Source organism: Bison bison, unplaced genomic scaffold (assembly GCF_000754665.1).
Source record: "Bison bison bison isolate TAMUID 2011002044 unplaced genomic scaffold, Bison_UMD1.0 scf7180017864280, whole genome shotgun sequence".
Classification (NCBI taxonomy): domain Eukaryota; kingdom Metazoa; phylum Chordata; class Mammalia; order Artiodactyla; family Bovidae; genus Bison; species Bison bison.
In genome coordinates, this window is record NW_011494852.1 from 5639319 (window position 1) to 5658145 (window position 18827).

General features: G+C 38.5%; 1 protein-coding gene across 2 annotated transcripts in view; it reads right to left on the reverse strand.

Annotated features, from left to right (window-relative positions):
* ZFP30 (ZFP30 zinc finger protein) overlaps positions 1-18827 on the reverse strand; it is a 71402-nt gene that overhangs the window by 43549 nt on the left and 9026 nt on the right. Inside the window, exons 5-7 of one of the 2 annotated variants that reach the window (XM_010849165.1) lie at positions 17183-17309; positions 15680-15778; positions 6682-8039 (exon numbers count right to left, since the gene is read on the reverse strand). In XM_010849165.1, the coding sequence (XP_010847467.1) occupies positions 6682-8039; positions 15680-15778; positions 17183-17309 (1584 nt within the window). Of the gene's footprint in view, positions 1-4043; positions 8040-15679; positions 15779-17182; positions 17310-18827 lie in introns of those variants that run through there. The other variant, XM_010849164.1, reaches the window with a different exon arrangement.

Sequence of the window (18827 nt, forward strand, 5' to 3'; positions counted from 1 at the left end):
ACTTTGCCAACAAGGGTCTGTCTAGTCAAGGCTATGGTTTTTCCTGTGGTCATGTATGGATGTGAGAGTTGGACTATGAAGAAGGCTGAGCGCGGAAGAATTGATGCTTTTGAACTGTGGTGTTGGAGAAGACTCTTGAGAGTCCCTCGGACTACAAGGAGATCCAACCAGTCCATCCTGAAGGAGATCAGTCCTGAGTGTTCATTGGAAGGACTGATGTTGAAGCTGAAACTCCAATACTTTGGCCACCTGATGCAGAGAGCTGACTCATTTGAAAAGACCCTGATGCTGGGAAAGATTGAGGGCATGAGAAGGGGACGAAAGAGCATGAGATGGTTAGATGGCATCACCGACTCAATGGATATGAGTTTGGGTAAACTCCGGGAGTTGGTGATGGACAGGGAGGCCTGGCATGCTGCAGTCCATGGGGTCACAAAAAGTCGGACATGACTGAGCAACTGAACTGAATAGTCTGTTGTCTGGAGGTATCACACTTTATCCATTCACCTACTGAAAGCCATCTTGGTTGCTTCTAAGTTTTGACAGTTTTGAATAAAGCTTCTGTATCTGTGTTCAGGTTTTTGTGTAAACATAAGTTTTCATCTACTTAAGGATCTTAATTGCTGGGTTGTATGATAAGAAAGAGTATGTTGGACTTCCCTGGCCATCCAGTGGTTACGACTCCATGCTTCCACTGCAGGGGCCTGGGTTTGGTCCCTGGTCAGGGAACTAAGATCCTGCATGCTGCACAGCATAGTCCAAAAAAAAAAAAGTCTGTTTTCTTTGGTAAAACCACCACCAACCTGTGTTCCAAGGTGGCTGTGCCAGTTTCTTAACTGGAAAATACCTAGTTCGTAGCATTGTTATGAGGGTTAATGAGTTAATAGTGTAAAGTCCTTAGAATAGCCCCTGGCACATAATAAAAGCTCAGAAAACATTGCCGGTTATGTGGTAATTCTGGGTCATTCCTACTCAGCTTTATGTAGATCAGAAACAATGACACTGTAAACTTAAATACTTGTAGGTAAGAAAGTGAAGCAAATGCTAAAGTCATGTAGAATGTTATTTAACTCGATGACATTTACCTTTGTTTATGGGTTTTCATAGTTTCAAGAGGAACTAAAGAACCTCTTGATGAGGGTGAAAGAAGAGAGTGAAAAAGCTGGCTTAAAACTCAACATTCAAAAAACTAAGCTCATGCATCCAGTCTCATCAGTTCATGGCAAATAGATGGGGAAAAAGTGGAAACAGTGACAGACTTTATTTCCTTGAGCTCCAAAATTACTGCAGACGGTGACTGCAGCCATGAAATTAAAAGATGCTCACTCCTTGGAAGGAAAGCTATGAACAACCTAGACAGCATATTAAAAAGCAGAGGAATCACTTTGCCAGCAAAGTTCCATATAGTCAAAGCTATGGTTTTTACAGTAGTCATGTATGAGATGTGATGAGATGGACCATAAAGGTGGCTGAGTGCCAAAGAATTGATGCTTTTGAACTGTGGTGTGGGAGAAGACTCTTGAGAGTCCCTTAGACAGCAAGGACATCAGACCAGTTCCAATAATCATTGGAATGACTGATGCTGAAGCTCTAATACTTTGGCCACCTGATGCTGGCAAAGATTGAGGGCAAGGGGAGAAGGCGGTGACAGAGGATGAGATAGTTGGATGGCATCACTGACTCAATGGACAATGGACATGAGTTTGAGCAAACCCCAGGAGATAGTGAAGGACTGGGAAGCCTAGTGTGCTGCATTTCATGGGGTCACAAAGAGTCGGACACAGTTTAGTGACTGAACAATAGGGAATGCTGCTATGTTAGGGACTCGGTGTTTTTCTCTGCAGGCAGAATGAGCACCCAGCAGTGGCCAGTCAGGTGACCCTGGTGAATGGAAGTCCATGTTGCTGAGCCCATGCATAATGTCCATCCCCTGCCATCATAAGCCCATTGGATGATAATGAGGGGGGTGATGGGGAAAAGGAACTGTTATCCACAGAACAGACCATCCTATCCACTTGATTATTAAATCCTCTGCTGAGGTCACCCTTTAGTGAGCAATTACACAGGACACAAATAACTTCAAATATTTTGTCCAGAGAAGCCTATCCACACTTCTCTTTCCCACATTTCACTGTCACCAGATTTCCAATCATCTTCCTTCCACCATTATTCCACGTCTTAATATCCATTCCATACTTGTTCCCTGGATTTCTGTCTGTACAAATGAGAAAACTCAAGTAGTTCTTTTTGAGTGTAACATACCTCCTCTCAGGTCACAGTTTGAACTTCACCTTTAGGAGTCTGCTGGGACTTGAGTCTATTAGTGATGGGCCCAGAAATAAAAAGGGGTGGCAGGGACAGTTTCTGAAGAGTCGTGTGGCCTCTGCCTCAGGGGAGGTCATTATGCTTTTCAGGCAATGCAATGCCTAGCCCATCAAATGGAGGTGGAAATGTTGCCTCTGGGTGGGGATGCCATTTCCACTGGTAAAGCAGACTCTAAACTTAGGAGTTCAATGTCCCTAGCATCATCAGGGTCTTCCCAATGTCTCCAAACCAACTTACAAGATGCTATTCTTTCCCAATCTATGCCCTCATTTTCACAGTATTTTAACACTATTTATTCAGCTGAGAATTTTCCAAATCTTTAGGTTCTGCTTCAGAAATTCCATCTTTTAAGTCATTTCTCTTTTCTGGCACTTCATTATCATCAGCCAGAAGGAGCAAAGCCACATCTTCAACTTCATTGCTTCGAAGTTCTACTTTCCGCAAAACATTAGAACACAAACACAATTTAGCCAAGTTTTTTGCCACCATAAAAAGAATGATCCTTCCTCCCATTTCCAATAATATGTTCATTTCCACCTCAGAATGAACCAGAGTGGTCTTTACTATTCATATCTCCACCAACATTTTGTTCATAATTTATTTTCCAAGAAGACAGGTTTTCATTTCAGCTCTCCTCTTTTCTCAGGTTTCACCAGAATTACCCTTATCATTCATTCATTATTCTTTGCATACATATCAAAATGTATGATTTTCAGCTCTTCAGCTTTTATCCACTCACTGTTCAGTTCCAAAGCAGCTTCCATGTTTTTAGATATTTGTTAGATTAGCATCCATTTTTGGTACAAATTTGTCCTATTTAGCTTGGGCTCCTATAACACAGAATCACAGACTAGGTAGCTTATAAACATATTTATTTCTCACAAGCATGGAGGCCGAAGTCTGAGTTTCGTGCTAGCATAGTTTTGGTGTCTGTCTTCTCGTGACTTTGTTTTAGTGAACATTTCCAGATTGAAAACTGTCATCTTCTTGTCCTGTCATCCTCACATGACAGGACAGGGTGAGAGAACTCACTGGAGCCCCTTCTTTAAGAACACAAATCTCATTTGCTGCTGCTGCTAAGTCGCTTCAGTCATGACCAACTCTGTGCGACCCCATAGATGGCAGGCCACCTCTATCCTCATGACCTAATTATCTTGAGAGGCCTCATCTCAATACCATCCCAGTGGGGCTTAAGATATCAACACATTTTGAGGAGACACATTCAGTCCATTGCAAGGCCCAAATGGTTTCACTGGAAAATTATACCATTCAAAGATTAATTAACACCAACTCTACACTCTCTCTTCCAGAAATTAAAAGGAAGCAATACTTCCAAACTCCTTATGTGAGGCCACCATCAACCTGATACCAAATGAAACGAAAAATAGAACAAAATTATAGACCAGTATCCTTCATGTAGACACAAAAATCCTCAAGAAAATATTAGTAAATCATAGCAATCATAGCAAATCCAGCTATATATATGTGTGTGTGTGCATTTGGGAGAATGGCATTGAAACATGTGAAATGTCATGTATGAAACGAGATGCCAGTCCAGGTTCAATGCACGATGCTGGATGCTTGGGACTGGTGCACTGGGACGACCCAGAGGGATGGTATGGGGAGGGAGGAGGGAGGAGGGTTCAGGATGGATTTTCTTTTAAAAATTTAGAAAAAATAAAAAAAATAAATAAAGTATACACTACAGACAAATGAAGTTTACTACAGTGATACAAGGTTTAATCAATATTTGAAAATCTATCATATTAACAGTAAAAAAAAATTATATTCATTATATCAATTGGTGCATATTTCAAGTAGAATTTCAAGGAAGTATAGAGGATTCACGACAGTGTTTACAGGTAGCAAAAGGTTCTCAAAATTACAATGGGCTTGAGAGGGGAGGAATGATCAAGTATGTGGTGCTGTCATAAAAATATGACTCCAGGGTAAAGATAAAGCCAACTTTCATCCTTTCTGTGAAAGAGCAGGGCTTCTAAGAATTTTAAAGTCATTTTCCCACAAAAGCCTCACAGGAAACCCAATACAGAGAAGAACCTGTTGATCTTTTGTCTAACTGAATGAACCCTAAACAATCTTAAAGAGAATTGTACTTGATGCGCTGCAAGCTTGAGCTTAATGGGAAACAGTATAAAAATTTAAAAAGGCCTTTGGATGCCAAAACATCTACAGGCCAAAAGCAGTCTGAGAAAATGACTCAGCTGTAAATACAGGCTACATTTTATGAAGAGGAAAAAAAAAGTCCAGCATGACTCAGCGTAGAACCAAGAAGACCTCAGTATACAAACATGGTATTTGACAGCAGAGACACACTTAAATTTGGGTTCTGTATTATGTAGTAATTCAATCCACTGAATTTCACAGCTTCCCAACTACAGCAGAGAAATGCTGAGAAATTGCGACGTTAATTCTTTTTTGAATGAAGTATTCAAAACCTCATGTGTATTTTACACTTAAGACCATTTTAATTTGTACTAACCACCATTCCAGTTCTCAGTAGCTCAGTTTTAAGTGCTCAACATGCTGCTAGCATCTACTTTATTAGATAATACAGTTCCATTCCACTGATTACACAAATAGCTGCAACTGCTCTTTTTACTCACTCCTGAAATATATGAAGTACTATGGGAACAGGTACTACAAGAGATGTAGCATTAGGTGAACTAGAGAAAATCTGGATCCTCAATCTTAATTTCCCAAATACCTTATAGTACATTTAATATCCCTATGTGTAGAACTTTAGCTACATCCATAAGTTCTGATAAGTAGCCAGTTACAAATACTATTCACTTAAAGCTGGCTATAATTTCATAGATGTTTTATGATTTTTAAATGACGGAAAATTTCAAATACATAAAAATAGAGAAAATAGCAAAAACAAAATAAGCAAAAACCATGCACCTGATTTATCTTACCATGACTTAAACAAGTTATCCTTACTTTTCTTTTGCATGAGCATTTTAACAGTAATTCTACACATACGGTTTTATGTGTATAAACTTGCTAATTTATCTCTAAGACACTTTTACATAAACACAATGCTATTAGCACATCTAACAAGAACATAATTTCTTAATATTATCTAATACTGTCAATAGTTCCATTTCCCCAACTATCATAAAAATGTCTTTTGTTTGTTCAACCTGTGATCTAAATGAAAAACACTCATTCATTGCATTTGATTGATACATCTCTTAAGACTTCATTAACATCTCAGAGTTTCACCTCCCTTTTTTCAATCCATTTCATTGGGTGAGAAGCTTGAGTCATTACTCTCATAGAATTACCCACATTTTATTGGTCTGCTTCCTGTTATATCATGTAATTTGTTCTTCTGTTCCCTGAATTTTCTTTAAACTGGGAGTTAGGTCTTGATGCTTAATTAGATTCAGGTTCAATATTTTTGGCAATGGTATGTCTTATTGTATCATGCTGCTACTGCTGCTAAGTCGCTTCAATCGTGTCCGACTCTGTACGACCCCATAGACGGCAGCCCACCAGGCTCCCCCGTCCCTGGGATTCTCCAGGCAAGAACACTGGAGTGGGTTGCCATTTCCTTCTCCAATGCATGAAAGTGAAAAGTGAAAGTGAAGTCGCTCAGTCGTGTCCGACTCTTCGCGACCCCATGGACTGCAGCCTACCAGGCTCCTCCATCCATGGGATTTTCCAGGCAAAAGTACTGGAGTGGGGTGCCATTGCCTTCTCAGATTGTATCATACAAGGAGGCATAAAATGTTTTGTCCTATTTTTGATTAGATTAAAGTTGATCAGTGGGTCAGATGTTGTCAACCTGATCTATTCACTAGGAAGTTCATATAGACCATTCACCTAAAGGGCTTAAAACTTCTACTGAGAACTGTGCTTAGATCCATTATTTCATTATGTCCTGAAAATTCTCTAATAAAGAATTTTACCTCATCAACCTCTAGTTGCCTTGAGCTATAGTTTATATAGGAAATGCAGGCTAAATCACTACTCCTTCCTTCTGTTTATCAATGTCCAGAATGAGTTGGTGCCCTGGCAACCTCCAAAGGTTGTTATGTACAGATGAAAGAACAGAGGTGGTAATAAGTAAGATCAAAAGCTTTTTCACATTCACTCCTTTAAGAGAGTTTTTTTCTGTGAATTTCCTAAAGTTTAACATGGTTTGAGTGGTGATAAAACACTGCTATGTATTCATTAAATTAACCTACTCTTTTAAAACCTCTTGTTTTAACTTTGAGCATGAAGCAAAAGAGATTCCTACATTCAAACACTTCTCCTCCAGAATTTATTTTCTAATGCTCCTTAACGCAAAATTCACAATGGGTGGCTTTCTTATAACTATTTAGTGACATTATGAACTCGCTGATGGTAAGTAAGATGTGAATGCTGCCTAAATGCCTTCTTACATTCCTTACATTTGTATGGTTTCTCACCAGAATGAATTCTCTGATGTTGGATAAGAGACGAATGAAGTCTAAAGGCCTTTCCACATTCCTTACAGTCATAGGGTTTCTCACCAGTATGAATGCTCTGATGTTGAGTAAGTTGGGAGAGCAATCTAAAATTCTTCTCACATTCCTTACACTTGTAAGGTTTTTCACCAAAATGAATACTCTGATGTTGAGTAAGTTGTGAGAACAGTCTGAAGGCCTTCCCACATTCCTTACAATCATAAGGTTTCTCTCCAATATGAATACCCTGATGTGAAATAAGTTCTGAGTAACGACGAAAGAACTTCTGACATTCCTTACATTCATAAGGTTTCTCACCAGTATGAATTCTCTGATGGAGAGTTAGATGATAGGCACGACTAAAGGTCTTCCCACATTCCTTACAATCATAGGGTTTCTCGCCAGTATGAATTCTCTGATGAAGAGTAAGTTGTTGCCGCACTCTAAAGGCCTTCCCACATTCCTTACAGTCATAAGGTTTCTCACCAGTATGAAGTTTGTGATGTACTCGAAGGCCTGTACTACACAGAAAAGCTTGCCCACATTCCTTGCATTCATAGCATTTCTCAGCAATATTAAGTCTTTGATGTCGAGTAAGGTGTGCATATTGTCTAAAGGTCTTCCCACATTCCTTACATTCATAGGGTTTCTCACCAGTATGAATCCTTTGATGGAGATTAAGTTGTCCTCGCACCCTAAAGGCCTTCCCACATTCCTTACAGTCATACGGCTTCTCACCAACATGAATTCTCTGGTGTACACGAAGATCTGCACCACATGTAAAGATCTTTCCACATCTTTTACATTCAAGGAGTTTGTCAGAAGCATGAATTCTCTGATGTCGACTAAGGTGGGCACACTGCCTAAAAGCTTTTCCACATTCTTTACATTCATACGGTTTCTCACCCGTATGAATTCTCTGATGGAAAGTAAGTTGTTGGCGTACTCTAAAAGCCTTCCCGCAGTCCCCACATTCATAGGGCTTCTCTCTACTGTGAATTCTTGGATACAGAGTAAGAGATGTGCGTTTTCTGTTCTTGGGCATTTTTTCAGAGGTGGTTTTTTTCACTTGCCTGAAATATGCTTCGTGAGGACCCTCTTGTCCCTCAAACTTTTTATATTCACAATCTTTCCTGAAAAAAGAGTCTTCAAGGCCACAACTTCTAATTCTTTCCATTATCTCCCACTGAGAGAAACTCATTTCACAAATATCCTTTACTTGAAATAACTTTTTAGTGTCATATCTGGATTCCAAATCTGAAAGAAAAGAAGATAAAACACATGTTATTTTCTTCTAGAAAAAGTAAACAAAGAAGCAAATAAAAACTTTATAATAGGAAAAAAGAAAATAAAGTCCAATTGAAATAAATGTGCTTAAAAGTACTTTAAAAAAATAATATAACTTGAGAAAAGCTAAGAAGAATAAAGAAAATGATGAGTTAAGACCAGATAATTCAGAAGCAAATTAAAGTCTGAGATCTCTACCTAAACTTTTTAATGATTTATTTTTTAGTAAGAATAAAGTAAAAACACTTTATTATGAATAACACAGCCTTTGTTTACCAAAAGATGTCATTTCAAGCTGTAGACCCCTTTACTCCCTATGTCTGTCACACTTGCCTCCTTTCAGCTACTAAAATATGTCACAATCTTTCCATTTTTTAGAGCTTTTTACTGGCTATTAAATCTCGCAGGAATGCTGATGGGTTCTCCACATGGTTGGGTTCTTTTCATCCTTCAGATATCATGATAAAAGTCAGAAAAGCTATCTGTTCTGACTTCATCTAATTTATATCCTTCATTTTCTATCCCAATAATTTGTCCCCTGCTTCTTAGCACTTTTTTCAATTCTGTTGTGATATATTCATTAATTTTCCAAGTTTTTATTCTGTGTTCTTACCTTAACAATTTCCCAAGAGAAGAAAAACTCTTTCACTTATCACTGAATAACAAATCCATAGCACAGAGAAACTATTTATTATTAAGTTTTCATAATTAGTTAATAGTAAAAATATATATGTTGCCTTGCCTCCAATCTTACACCTTTTTTTAGCACTTTATATAGAGATGGGACGGAGAAGGCGATGGCACCCCACTCCAGTACTCTCGCCTGGAAAACCCCATGGACGGAGGAGCCTGGTAGGCTGCACTCCATTGGGTCGTGAAGAGTCGGACACAACTTAGCAACTTCACTTTCACTTTTCACTTTCATGCATTGGAGAAGGAAATGGCAACCCACTCCAGTGTTCTTGCCTGGAGAATCCCAGGGACAGGGGAGCCTGGTGGGCTGCTGTCTCTGGGGTCGCACAGAGTTGGACACGACTGAAGTGACTTAGCAGCAGCAGCAGCATAGAGATGGGAGACAAAAGCACACCAATGCTATCTCAATCAAATACAGAAATGGAAAAATTCCTTTACATCTGCTCATCACTCCAGTGGCCTCTTTACTTTCACGTGCAGATATCTCCACTTCAGCTCACTGTCTACATAGCTGTAAATGAACCTCACTTTTCCAACCAAGGTAATGCAAGGTTCTTCTTATTTATCTTCAAGTTTATTAACTATACACAAGTATATTACAAATATGCAGCCCATTTTGTTTCTTCATACCCTTTCCTATATTCTCCCTAAAGGCATCATAGCCAGTGCCATTTAGTTACTGTCTAGAAAGTATATTAGTGATTTTTCAGTCATAGCAACAGGTTTATAAAATAGTAACATGCTAGTAAAATTCTGAGCAAAAAATGTATTTTTTAAAAAAAAAATCAACATTATTTTTCATATGCATGAACTAGAAAGAATCCAAGTATTCATTAACAGAAGAATGACTGAGAAAAGTTATATATATATAGATATGGATACAACATAATAAGAACAGACTGTAACAGCAAGAAGAATGAATAATCTACAAGTACACACAACAATATGGATCATTCTCACTAACATAAGGGTGACCAAACAAAGCCAGGCATAAAATAATATATACTATATTATCCCATTTTTATAAAGCTCATAAACACTAAAACTAATCTATGGACTTATTAAAAGTCAGGCTAGTAGTTAATTTTGATAGGGAGGAATGACTGGAGAAAACTAGAGAGGAGCTTCCGCTGCTGCTGCCGCCGCTTCAGTCGAGTCCGACTCTGTGCGACCCCATAGACGGCAGCCCACCAGGCTCCCCCGTCCCTGGGATTCTCCAGGCAAGAACACTGGAGTGGGTTGCCATTTCCTTCTCCAATGCATGAAAGTGAAAACTGAAAGGGAAGTTGCTCAGTCGTGTCCGACTCTTTGCGACCCCATGGAGTGCAGCCTACCAGGCTCCTCCGTCCATGGTATCTTCCAGGCAAGAGTACTAGAGTGGGTTGCCATTGCCTTCTCCTAAAGAGGAGTTTCTGATATCCTACTAAAACTATTTCTGAATCAGTATACTGATTAGCTGGGTATAATTACTTTGCAAAAATTCAGTGAGCAGCGTATTATGATTTCTGTTTTTTGGATGTATTTCAGAAAGTTTACTTTAAAAGGATATAATAAAAAGATGTTAAAAGGCAACAATGATTTAAATACTGTAGATAATTTGTGAGCAGAGACAAATAAGTGAATGTCACAAAAGATACTCTGATGAAATCTAAGTATCTTTCTGCCTCTTTCTGTCTCTCATCCCTCTGTGTCTTCCTCCTTCCCTTCCTCTTTCTCTTTCCTTTCTCTCTCTCTCTCCCCACCATCTTCCCTTCCTTCCCTTACTCTTTCCTTTTCCTTCTCTCTTACCCTCCCTGTCTATCTTCCCTATTCAAGAAAGTAATGTAAAACTAATGTAATTTTGTAAAAATTACTGGGAAAAAAATTTAACACCTCATTAAGGCAAATAAGTTATAAATGATATAAAAAATTAACAGTAATTAACTAGTCATAACAGTAGTAAATAACTAGGTAACTACAAAGGCATGACAGATGGTGATCTCATAGAATTTACTTGCAAATTAAAAATCAATGATTTAAAGGAAAATAAGAGTCAAAATAAAAACTGAAGGCCCAAACATTGGTAAGAAAAATGAGAAAGTGTATATACAGTACAAAAGCCCATACAAACTGGTATAAGAAACATTAAACAATGGAAAAAGTAAGAGAATAAAGGAAGTGAGCAGACAATGCACAAAATGAAAATATAAACACACTGAGGGCAAAATGTCCATATTTACTCATTTACAAGAAAAAAAGGTAGAAGTTACAATACTTACCCTATAGAATTTGAAAGTTTTAAAGAACAAACAAAACATTCCCCGTGTGGATATAGTGAACCTGAGACTTTTTCTTAACTTATTTTTAAATTGAAGAATAATTGCTTTACAGAATTTTGTTCTTTTATACCAAACATCAACATGAATTACCCATAGGTGTACATACCTCCCCTCCCTCTTGAACTTCCCTCTCACCTCCCTCCCCACCCCACCCACCCCTCTAGGTTGATATAGAGCCCCTATTTGAGTTCCCTGAGACACACAGCAAATTCCCATTGGCTATCTATTTTACATATGGTAATATAAGTTTCCATGTTACTCTCTCCATACATCTCACCCTCTCCTCCCCTCTCCCTGTGTCCATAAGTCTGTTCTCTATGTCTGTTTCTCTATTGCTGTCTTGCAAATAAATTCATCAGTACCATCTTTCTAGATTCTATATATATGTGTTAGTACATGATATTTATCTTTCTCTTTCTGACTTACTTCACTCTGTATAATAGGCTCTAGGTTCATCCACCTCATTAGAACTGACTCAAATATGTTCCTTTTTATGGCTGAGTGTAATATTCCATTGTGTGTATGTACCACGACTTCTTTATCCAATCATCTGTCAGTGGACATTTAGGTTGCTTCCATGTTCTAGCTATTGTAAACAGTGCTGCAATGAACATTGGGGTGCATGCGTCTTTTTCAGTGTGAGTTTCCTCAGGGTATATGTCTAAGAGTGGGATTGCTAGGTCATAACTGAGACATTTATATGGCTTCCCTGCCTGACATGACACATTAAGACTTCGGCATGCTGAATATTCACATCTAGGAGACTATAATACAGTTGACCCTTGAACATTGGGGTAACAGGGGCCAATACCACCCCTCTATTGCAAACCTGTGTATAACTTTACAGTTGGCCCTCCATACCTGCAGTTCCCCATCCACAGATTCGACCAACCTCAGATCATATAGTACTGTGCGTGTGTGCTAAGTCACTTCAGTCATGTCCAACTCTTTGTGTCCCTATGGATTGTAGCCTGCCAGGCTTTTCTGTCTATTGGATTCTCCAGGCAAGAATACTAGAGTAGTTTGCCATGCCCTCCTCCAGGGGATCTTTCTGACCCAGGGATCAAACCCACATCTCTTCCACCTACACTGGCACGTGGGTTCTTCATTAGCACCACCCGGGAAGCCCACAGTACTGTAGTACACATTTATTATTTTTTAACCCGTGTATAAATGGACCCATGCAGTTTAAACTCATGTTGTTCAAGGGTCAACCGTATAAACAACTGAACTGTAATCTTACAACTTCTGTAAAAAGTCAGCCATTATTTTTCCCAAATTCATTTATGCCAGTTCTTTCCCCTTCAAGAAACTAAAAGACAGCCATTTCAGTCAATCAAAACTAGGTTCAGTGCTTTGCTAGTTCTGACTATAGATGCACACTGCATTGTTTCAGAGTAGACAGTGAGAAAATAGTAAAGATTGATGGGAAACATAAAAATTCATGAAGGACTCTGCACACAGATTGCTTTACAAGTATCTTTAGATTCTTGTTCTACTTTAAATAAATTGAAACTGGAAATTACAGCCTATGCACTATACATGTGATTAAATCAAGAAAAAATTGGCCCAGCACTGAAACAAAGGACAAACTAAACATCAAAAGACATATACAAAATATTTAGCTACTCAAAATAAACCAAATACTAGTTTGTAGTCTATTGAATCAAAGGGCTTTATTCTAGTAAATGATGCTGATGCAAAAGCAAAATATTAGCCCATCTTAGAGCAATGTAAAAGGAGAAATGTTATTTCCATTGGCAGGATAACAACTTTAATTAAAAAGAAAATAAGGTGCTAATTACCTGGTCATAAAGTTAATTTGTTTCCTGAGATGATGTCTTCAATAACCTTGCTGATACAAGACAATATGAATGTATAATATTTATGACAGAAGCACTTTTAGTCACATTAACACCAGGGGTAATGTATCCAGAGATCTGTAAATGTTAAAACCTTATAACCACAGAACTGTACTTCTGAAAGTCAAAACTGATTAAATACTAAGTAATCCATACTGAATTCCAAATAATTTTCACATTCTGCTAATTTCATCAAAGAATCAGAAGCAATGGAAAGAAAAATGATATTCTCCCCTTTACCACGTTATCCAACCACTTAAGTTCATATTCTTATCATATGCATTGGTTTTCCTTCATAAATTGGCTCCTACTTCTACTCATTTGCTGAAAGTCACTGCTTACAGAAATCACCCTCTCTCTTGATGCCATCAGTTTTCCTCTTTGAAATCATTCTCTTCAGCCTTTACACAGGTCCTAATACCTCACATCTTAAGATACTTTCCCTGTACCCCATGTGTCTGCTTTTATGACAAAATTCCTCTTTAGTGTTACATACGTTTATTTTCACCACTGTCTCACTTTCTTTTCCTTTTATCTCCCACTAACTTTAAAAGAAACCAAAATTTTATTACAGAGTATTTCTAACATACACAAAAGTAGAAGAGTAATATTAAATGTACAAGTTATCTATGGACCAGCCTCAACAACATCAACCAAGCCCAATACTGACCTATGCAGACCCTTATCCACTGGTCTCCTCACATTGTCTGAAGCAAGTCCCATAATATATTTTGTAATCACTTCAGGATTTATCTCTAAAAGGATTTAAAAAATAATTGTAATACCATTACCCAAACCTGGAAAAATGAACAGTAACTCTTTGTCATTGTTGTTGTTCAGTTGCTAAACTGTCCAACTCTTTGCGAACCCATGAACGATAGCACACCAGGCTTCCCTGTCCTTCACCATCTCCCGGAGTTTGCTGAAACTCATGTCAACCATCTCATGCTCTTCTGCCTCCTTCTCCTCTTGCATTCAGTCTTTCCCAGCATCAGGGTCTTTTCCAATGAGTTGGGTCTTTGCCTCAGGTGGTCAAAGTACTGGAGCTTCAGCATCAGCCCTTCCAATGAATATTCAGGGTTGATTTCCTTTAGGATTGACTGGTTGGATCTCCCTGCTGTCCAAGGGACTCTCAAGAGTCTTCCCCAGCACCACAGTTCAAAAGCATCAATTCTTCAGCCCTCAGCTTTCTTTATAGTCCAACTCTCACATCCATCCATGACTACTGGAAAAACAACAGCTTTGACTAGACAGACCTTTGTTGGCAAAGTAATGTCTCTATTTTCTAATATGCTGTCTAGGTTGGTCATAGCTTTCCTTCCAAGGAGCAAGCATCTTTTAATTTCATGGCTGCAGTTACAATCAGCAGTGATCTCGGAGCTCAAGAAAATAAAAGTCTGTCATTGTTTCCATTGTTTCCCCATCTATTTGCCGTGACGTAATGGGATTTGATCTTAGTTTTCTTGAACATTGAGTTTTAAGCCAGTTTTTTCACTCTCATCTTTCACCTTCATCAAGAGGCTCTTTAGTTCCTCTTCACTTTGACCCTGTAGCATTTTTCATATTCTGACTGTATTCCCAAGATGTAGTAGAACATGTTCCTCTATCTTCCTCTAATAAATTAGTGGCTGGCTAATTCAGAAGCTCCATCAGACTTAGGCCCACTTCATAGGTGATACTGTATTCTTTCATTTGAAGAAATACAATCTGACTGTCTCTATTTCTGTGATGTTATCAGCAGTGATGTTCAGTGTCTAGATCCAATAGCTTATTAGAGGTTCCAAACTGGTAATATTCTAAGTCTACAATCCTTCATTTATTCACTGAATACTTTAAGAAAAACATGGGCTTCTCTCGTGGCTCAGCTGGGTAAAGAATCTGCCTGCCAATCCAGGAGACATGAGTTTGATCCCTGGTTTCAGAAAATCCCACACTCCACGGAGCAACTAAGCCTGTGTGCCACAATCACTGAGCCTGTGCTCTAGAGCCCATAAGCCACAACTACTAAAGCCCTCTTGCTTAGAGTCCGTGCTCTGCAACAAGAGAAGCCAGGTCAATGAGAAGCCCATGCACTGCAATGAAGAGTAGTTCCCACTTACTGCAACTAAAGAAAATCCGCATGCAGCAATGAAGACCCAGCACAGCCAATAAATAAATAAATAACTAAATCTTGGGGGAAAAAGAATTTTCAGAATTAAGTATATTTTATGTGGTTGTAATACATTTCAGTTATGTATACAGATGCTTAAATGATTCCATCTTTTACAGGTTAAAGAGCCTCTGCCAACTGGTTCCTCTTCCTTAATTACCCTATCTAAATTACCCAATTAACCCATCATAATTCCCCATATTCTTACTTCCTCACCCTTCTTAACAATATTTAATCACTTCATGTAAACACCATGAAAAGAAGGCAATGAAGAAATATGTACCTAAGAGGCAAAATACAAAAGATGATCTAAGTAGAAATTAGATGCAAAATACAAGTAAAATGGTGGTCACTGGGGAAGAAAGCTTTCCCCCATTGAAATGAGAAGGAAACAGGACAGTGTAAAAAGAAGAGATAAGTGGAAGTAGAGATGAAATTTCTTTGGTTGTCCATGCTGAGATCTAACTTTTCTTCTCAGGTGTCAGGTCTCTCCTTCATAATCAACAACTAAGGAGTGTGTTTCTTCCCAACCTGCAGGGATATGCTGTGCCACAGCAGCTTACCCTCCCCTGATAAGCACTTACTCACCTAGTCTCCATCTTCTTTTCTCATCCCTCACAACCATCCAGGGTTCTTTCCCTTGCTCTAACAGAGTAATTACATCTGGCTTAGAAATGGAACATCCTCCTTGAAAAAAAACAATAGAACATTATAAAGAAAGTATAAAATTCACCAAGTCTTCAGAACAAAGAAGAATAATTGGACTGAAAAACATTCATATTAGAGTTACTTGAGGATCACAAGAACAGAGAGGTAGGAATGTTGTCTTATTATAATTGCCAATTGATACAGGCTTTGTCTCTAAAAGTAATCATTGAGAGCACTGGCTTCAAATCCTGCCCCTCTCACCTGAGTCACTTACAGGCTCAGTTTTTTCAGTTGGAAAAGTAATAATATATACTCATAAGTAAATAATAATATATTAAAATATATAAAATAATAACGTATACCCTGGAGAAGGAAATGGCAACCCATTCCAGTATTGCCTAGAGAATCCTGTGGACAGAGGAGCCTAGTGGGCTGCTGTCCATAGGGTCGCACACAGTCAGACACGACTGAAGCAACTTAGCATGCATGCATGCATTGGAGAAGGAAATGGCAACCCACTCCAGTATTCTTGCCTGGAGAATCCCAGGGACAGAGGAGCCTGGTGGGCTGTTGTCTATGGGGTCACACACACACACACAACTGAAGTGACTTAGCAGTGGCAGCAATGTATACCCATAAGATTTTTGTGAGGTGTCACTTAAGTGCCTAGATGAGTGCCTAGTACATACTAAGCACTATACATGTTCATTAGGTACTATTTTTGCTTTTATTTAAATATTTTGCTAGGAGGAAAACAATTTGTTTCTTGCCAATATATTCATCCAATGTCAAATGCAAAGTTCATATATTTTAAACTATTAATCATAAAAGTTAATGTTTAAATAAATTAAAAAGATAATATGTTTGTTGTAGTAAATTGAATGTGTCCACTTGAATTTCAACACACTATTGATTTAACCCAGTATCATATACACTGTGTCAACTTTTTCAATAGGTATGTACAGCCAGACACCTCTGTCTTCCTACTCACACTGCAGGTAAGTTAATAGATAATAGACCATCTACAACAATATGAAAACAGACTTCTTTGAAAATGGTTTTGCTCTGAGTGTCTAAGAATTTATATCCAACTGTCATTAAAGAGAAGCAATTATATAATAGAAAAGGCAAAGGAAAATGTAAAGGTCAATGATTTATGGGGGAAGCTAACAGTGCTATTTAATAGTTTAACAGCTGAAGACACCTATTCTCAAACTACAAAGCAGATAGTTGACTAGTTTTTAGACAGCCAGCCCTGAAATTCAGTCATGTGAAGTTCTACATTATTTGACACAGATGGCTGGATGGCATCACCGACTCGATGGACGTGAGTTTGAGTGAACTCCGGGAGTTGGTGATGGACAGGGAGGCCTGGCGTGCTGCGATTCATGGGGTCGCAAAGAGTCGGACACGACTGAGCTACTGAACTGAACTGAAACTTACCCAGTGACACCAAGTTGCTATAATTCTCTAATATCACATCTCTGTATAAATTCCTCTGATTTGAGTTCAGGCATTCCCACTCTTCCTGAGAAAAGTCCACAGTCACATCTCTGAACATCACCAAATCCTGAAATGACAAACCCATGCTTTATTTGTAAAATTACTTATTTCTGTATAGGGCCATAAGCCACATATTATCTCTATTTGCGTATCCTTCCCTTTCCCTTCTTTTTTAAAGTAATTCGTTCAGAAAATAATTAACTCATAGCTTGTGCAAAAACAGGACATGGGTTGACTCTGGCTCACAAAGCTGCACTTTGCCTACTACTGCTATAGACAAAGCTTCCTATATACTGTGGTATACCTAGTTTTACTTCCAGATATGCACAGGTAGTTAATCAGAGTTTCACTAAATCGTAGCAATATTTTCTTAGATCAGTCTCCCACAGCAAAAGAAATAAAAGCAAAAATAAACAAATGGGACCTAATACTTGAAAGCTTTTGCACAGTAAAGGAAACCATCAATCTTCTATTGATGGGCACAAAAGAAAACAAAATGAAAAGACAGCCTACTGAATGGGAGAAAATATTTGCAAATGATGTGACCAACAAGAGGTCAATACACTAAAAATACCAAGAACTCATACAACTCAATACCAAAAAAAAAAAAAAATCAAAAAAATGGGCAGAAGACCTAAAAAGACATTTTTCCAAAGAAGACATTCACATGGCCAGGAGACACATGAAAAGATGCTCAACATCACTGATTATCAGAGAAATGCAAATCAAAATCACAAGGTATTGCTTCACACCAGGGACAATGGTTATCACTCAAAGTCTACAAGTAATAAATGTGGAGAGGGTGTGGAGAAAAGGGAATCTTCCTACACTGTTGGTGTAAATGTAAATTGGTGCAGCCACTATGGAGAACAGTAAAGAAGTTCCTTAAAAAACTAAAAATAGAGCTACCATATGATCCAGTAATCCCACTTCTGGGTATGTATCAAGAAAGCAAGGTGAAAAGGCAGCCTTCAGAATGGGAGAAAATAATAGCAAATGAAGCAACCGACAAACAACTAATCTCAAAAATATACAAGCAACTCCTACAGCTCAACTCCAGAAAAATAAATGACCCAATCAAAAAATGGGCCAAAGAACTAAATAGACATTTCTCCAAAGAAGACATACAGATGGCTAACAAACACATGAAAAGATGCTCAACATCACTCATTATCAGAGAAATGCAAATCAAAACCACTATGAGGTACCATTTCACGCCAGTCAGAATGGCTGCGATCCAAAAGTCTACAAGCAATAAATGCTGGAGAGGGTGTGGAGAAAAGGGAACCCTCTTACACTGTTGGTGGGAATGCAAACTAGTACAGCCACTATGGAGAACAGTGTGGAGATTCCTTAAAAAACTGGAAATAGAACTGCCTTATGATCCAGCAATCCCACTGCTGGGCATACACACTGAGGAAACCAGAAGGGAAAGAGACACGTGTACCCCAATGTTCATCGCAGCACTGTTTATAATAGCCAGGACATGGAAGCAACCTAGATGCCCATCAGCAGATGAATGGATAAGAAAGCTGTGGTACATATACACAATGGAGTATTACTCAGCCATTAAAAAGAATACATT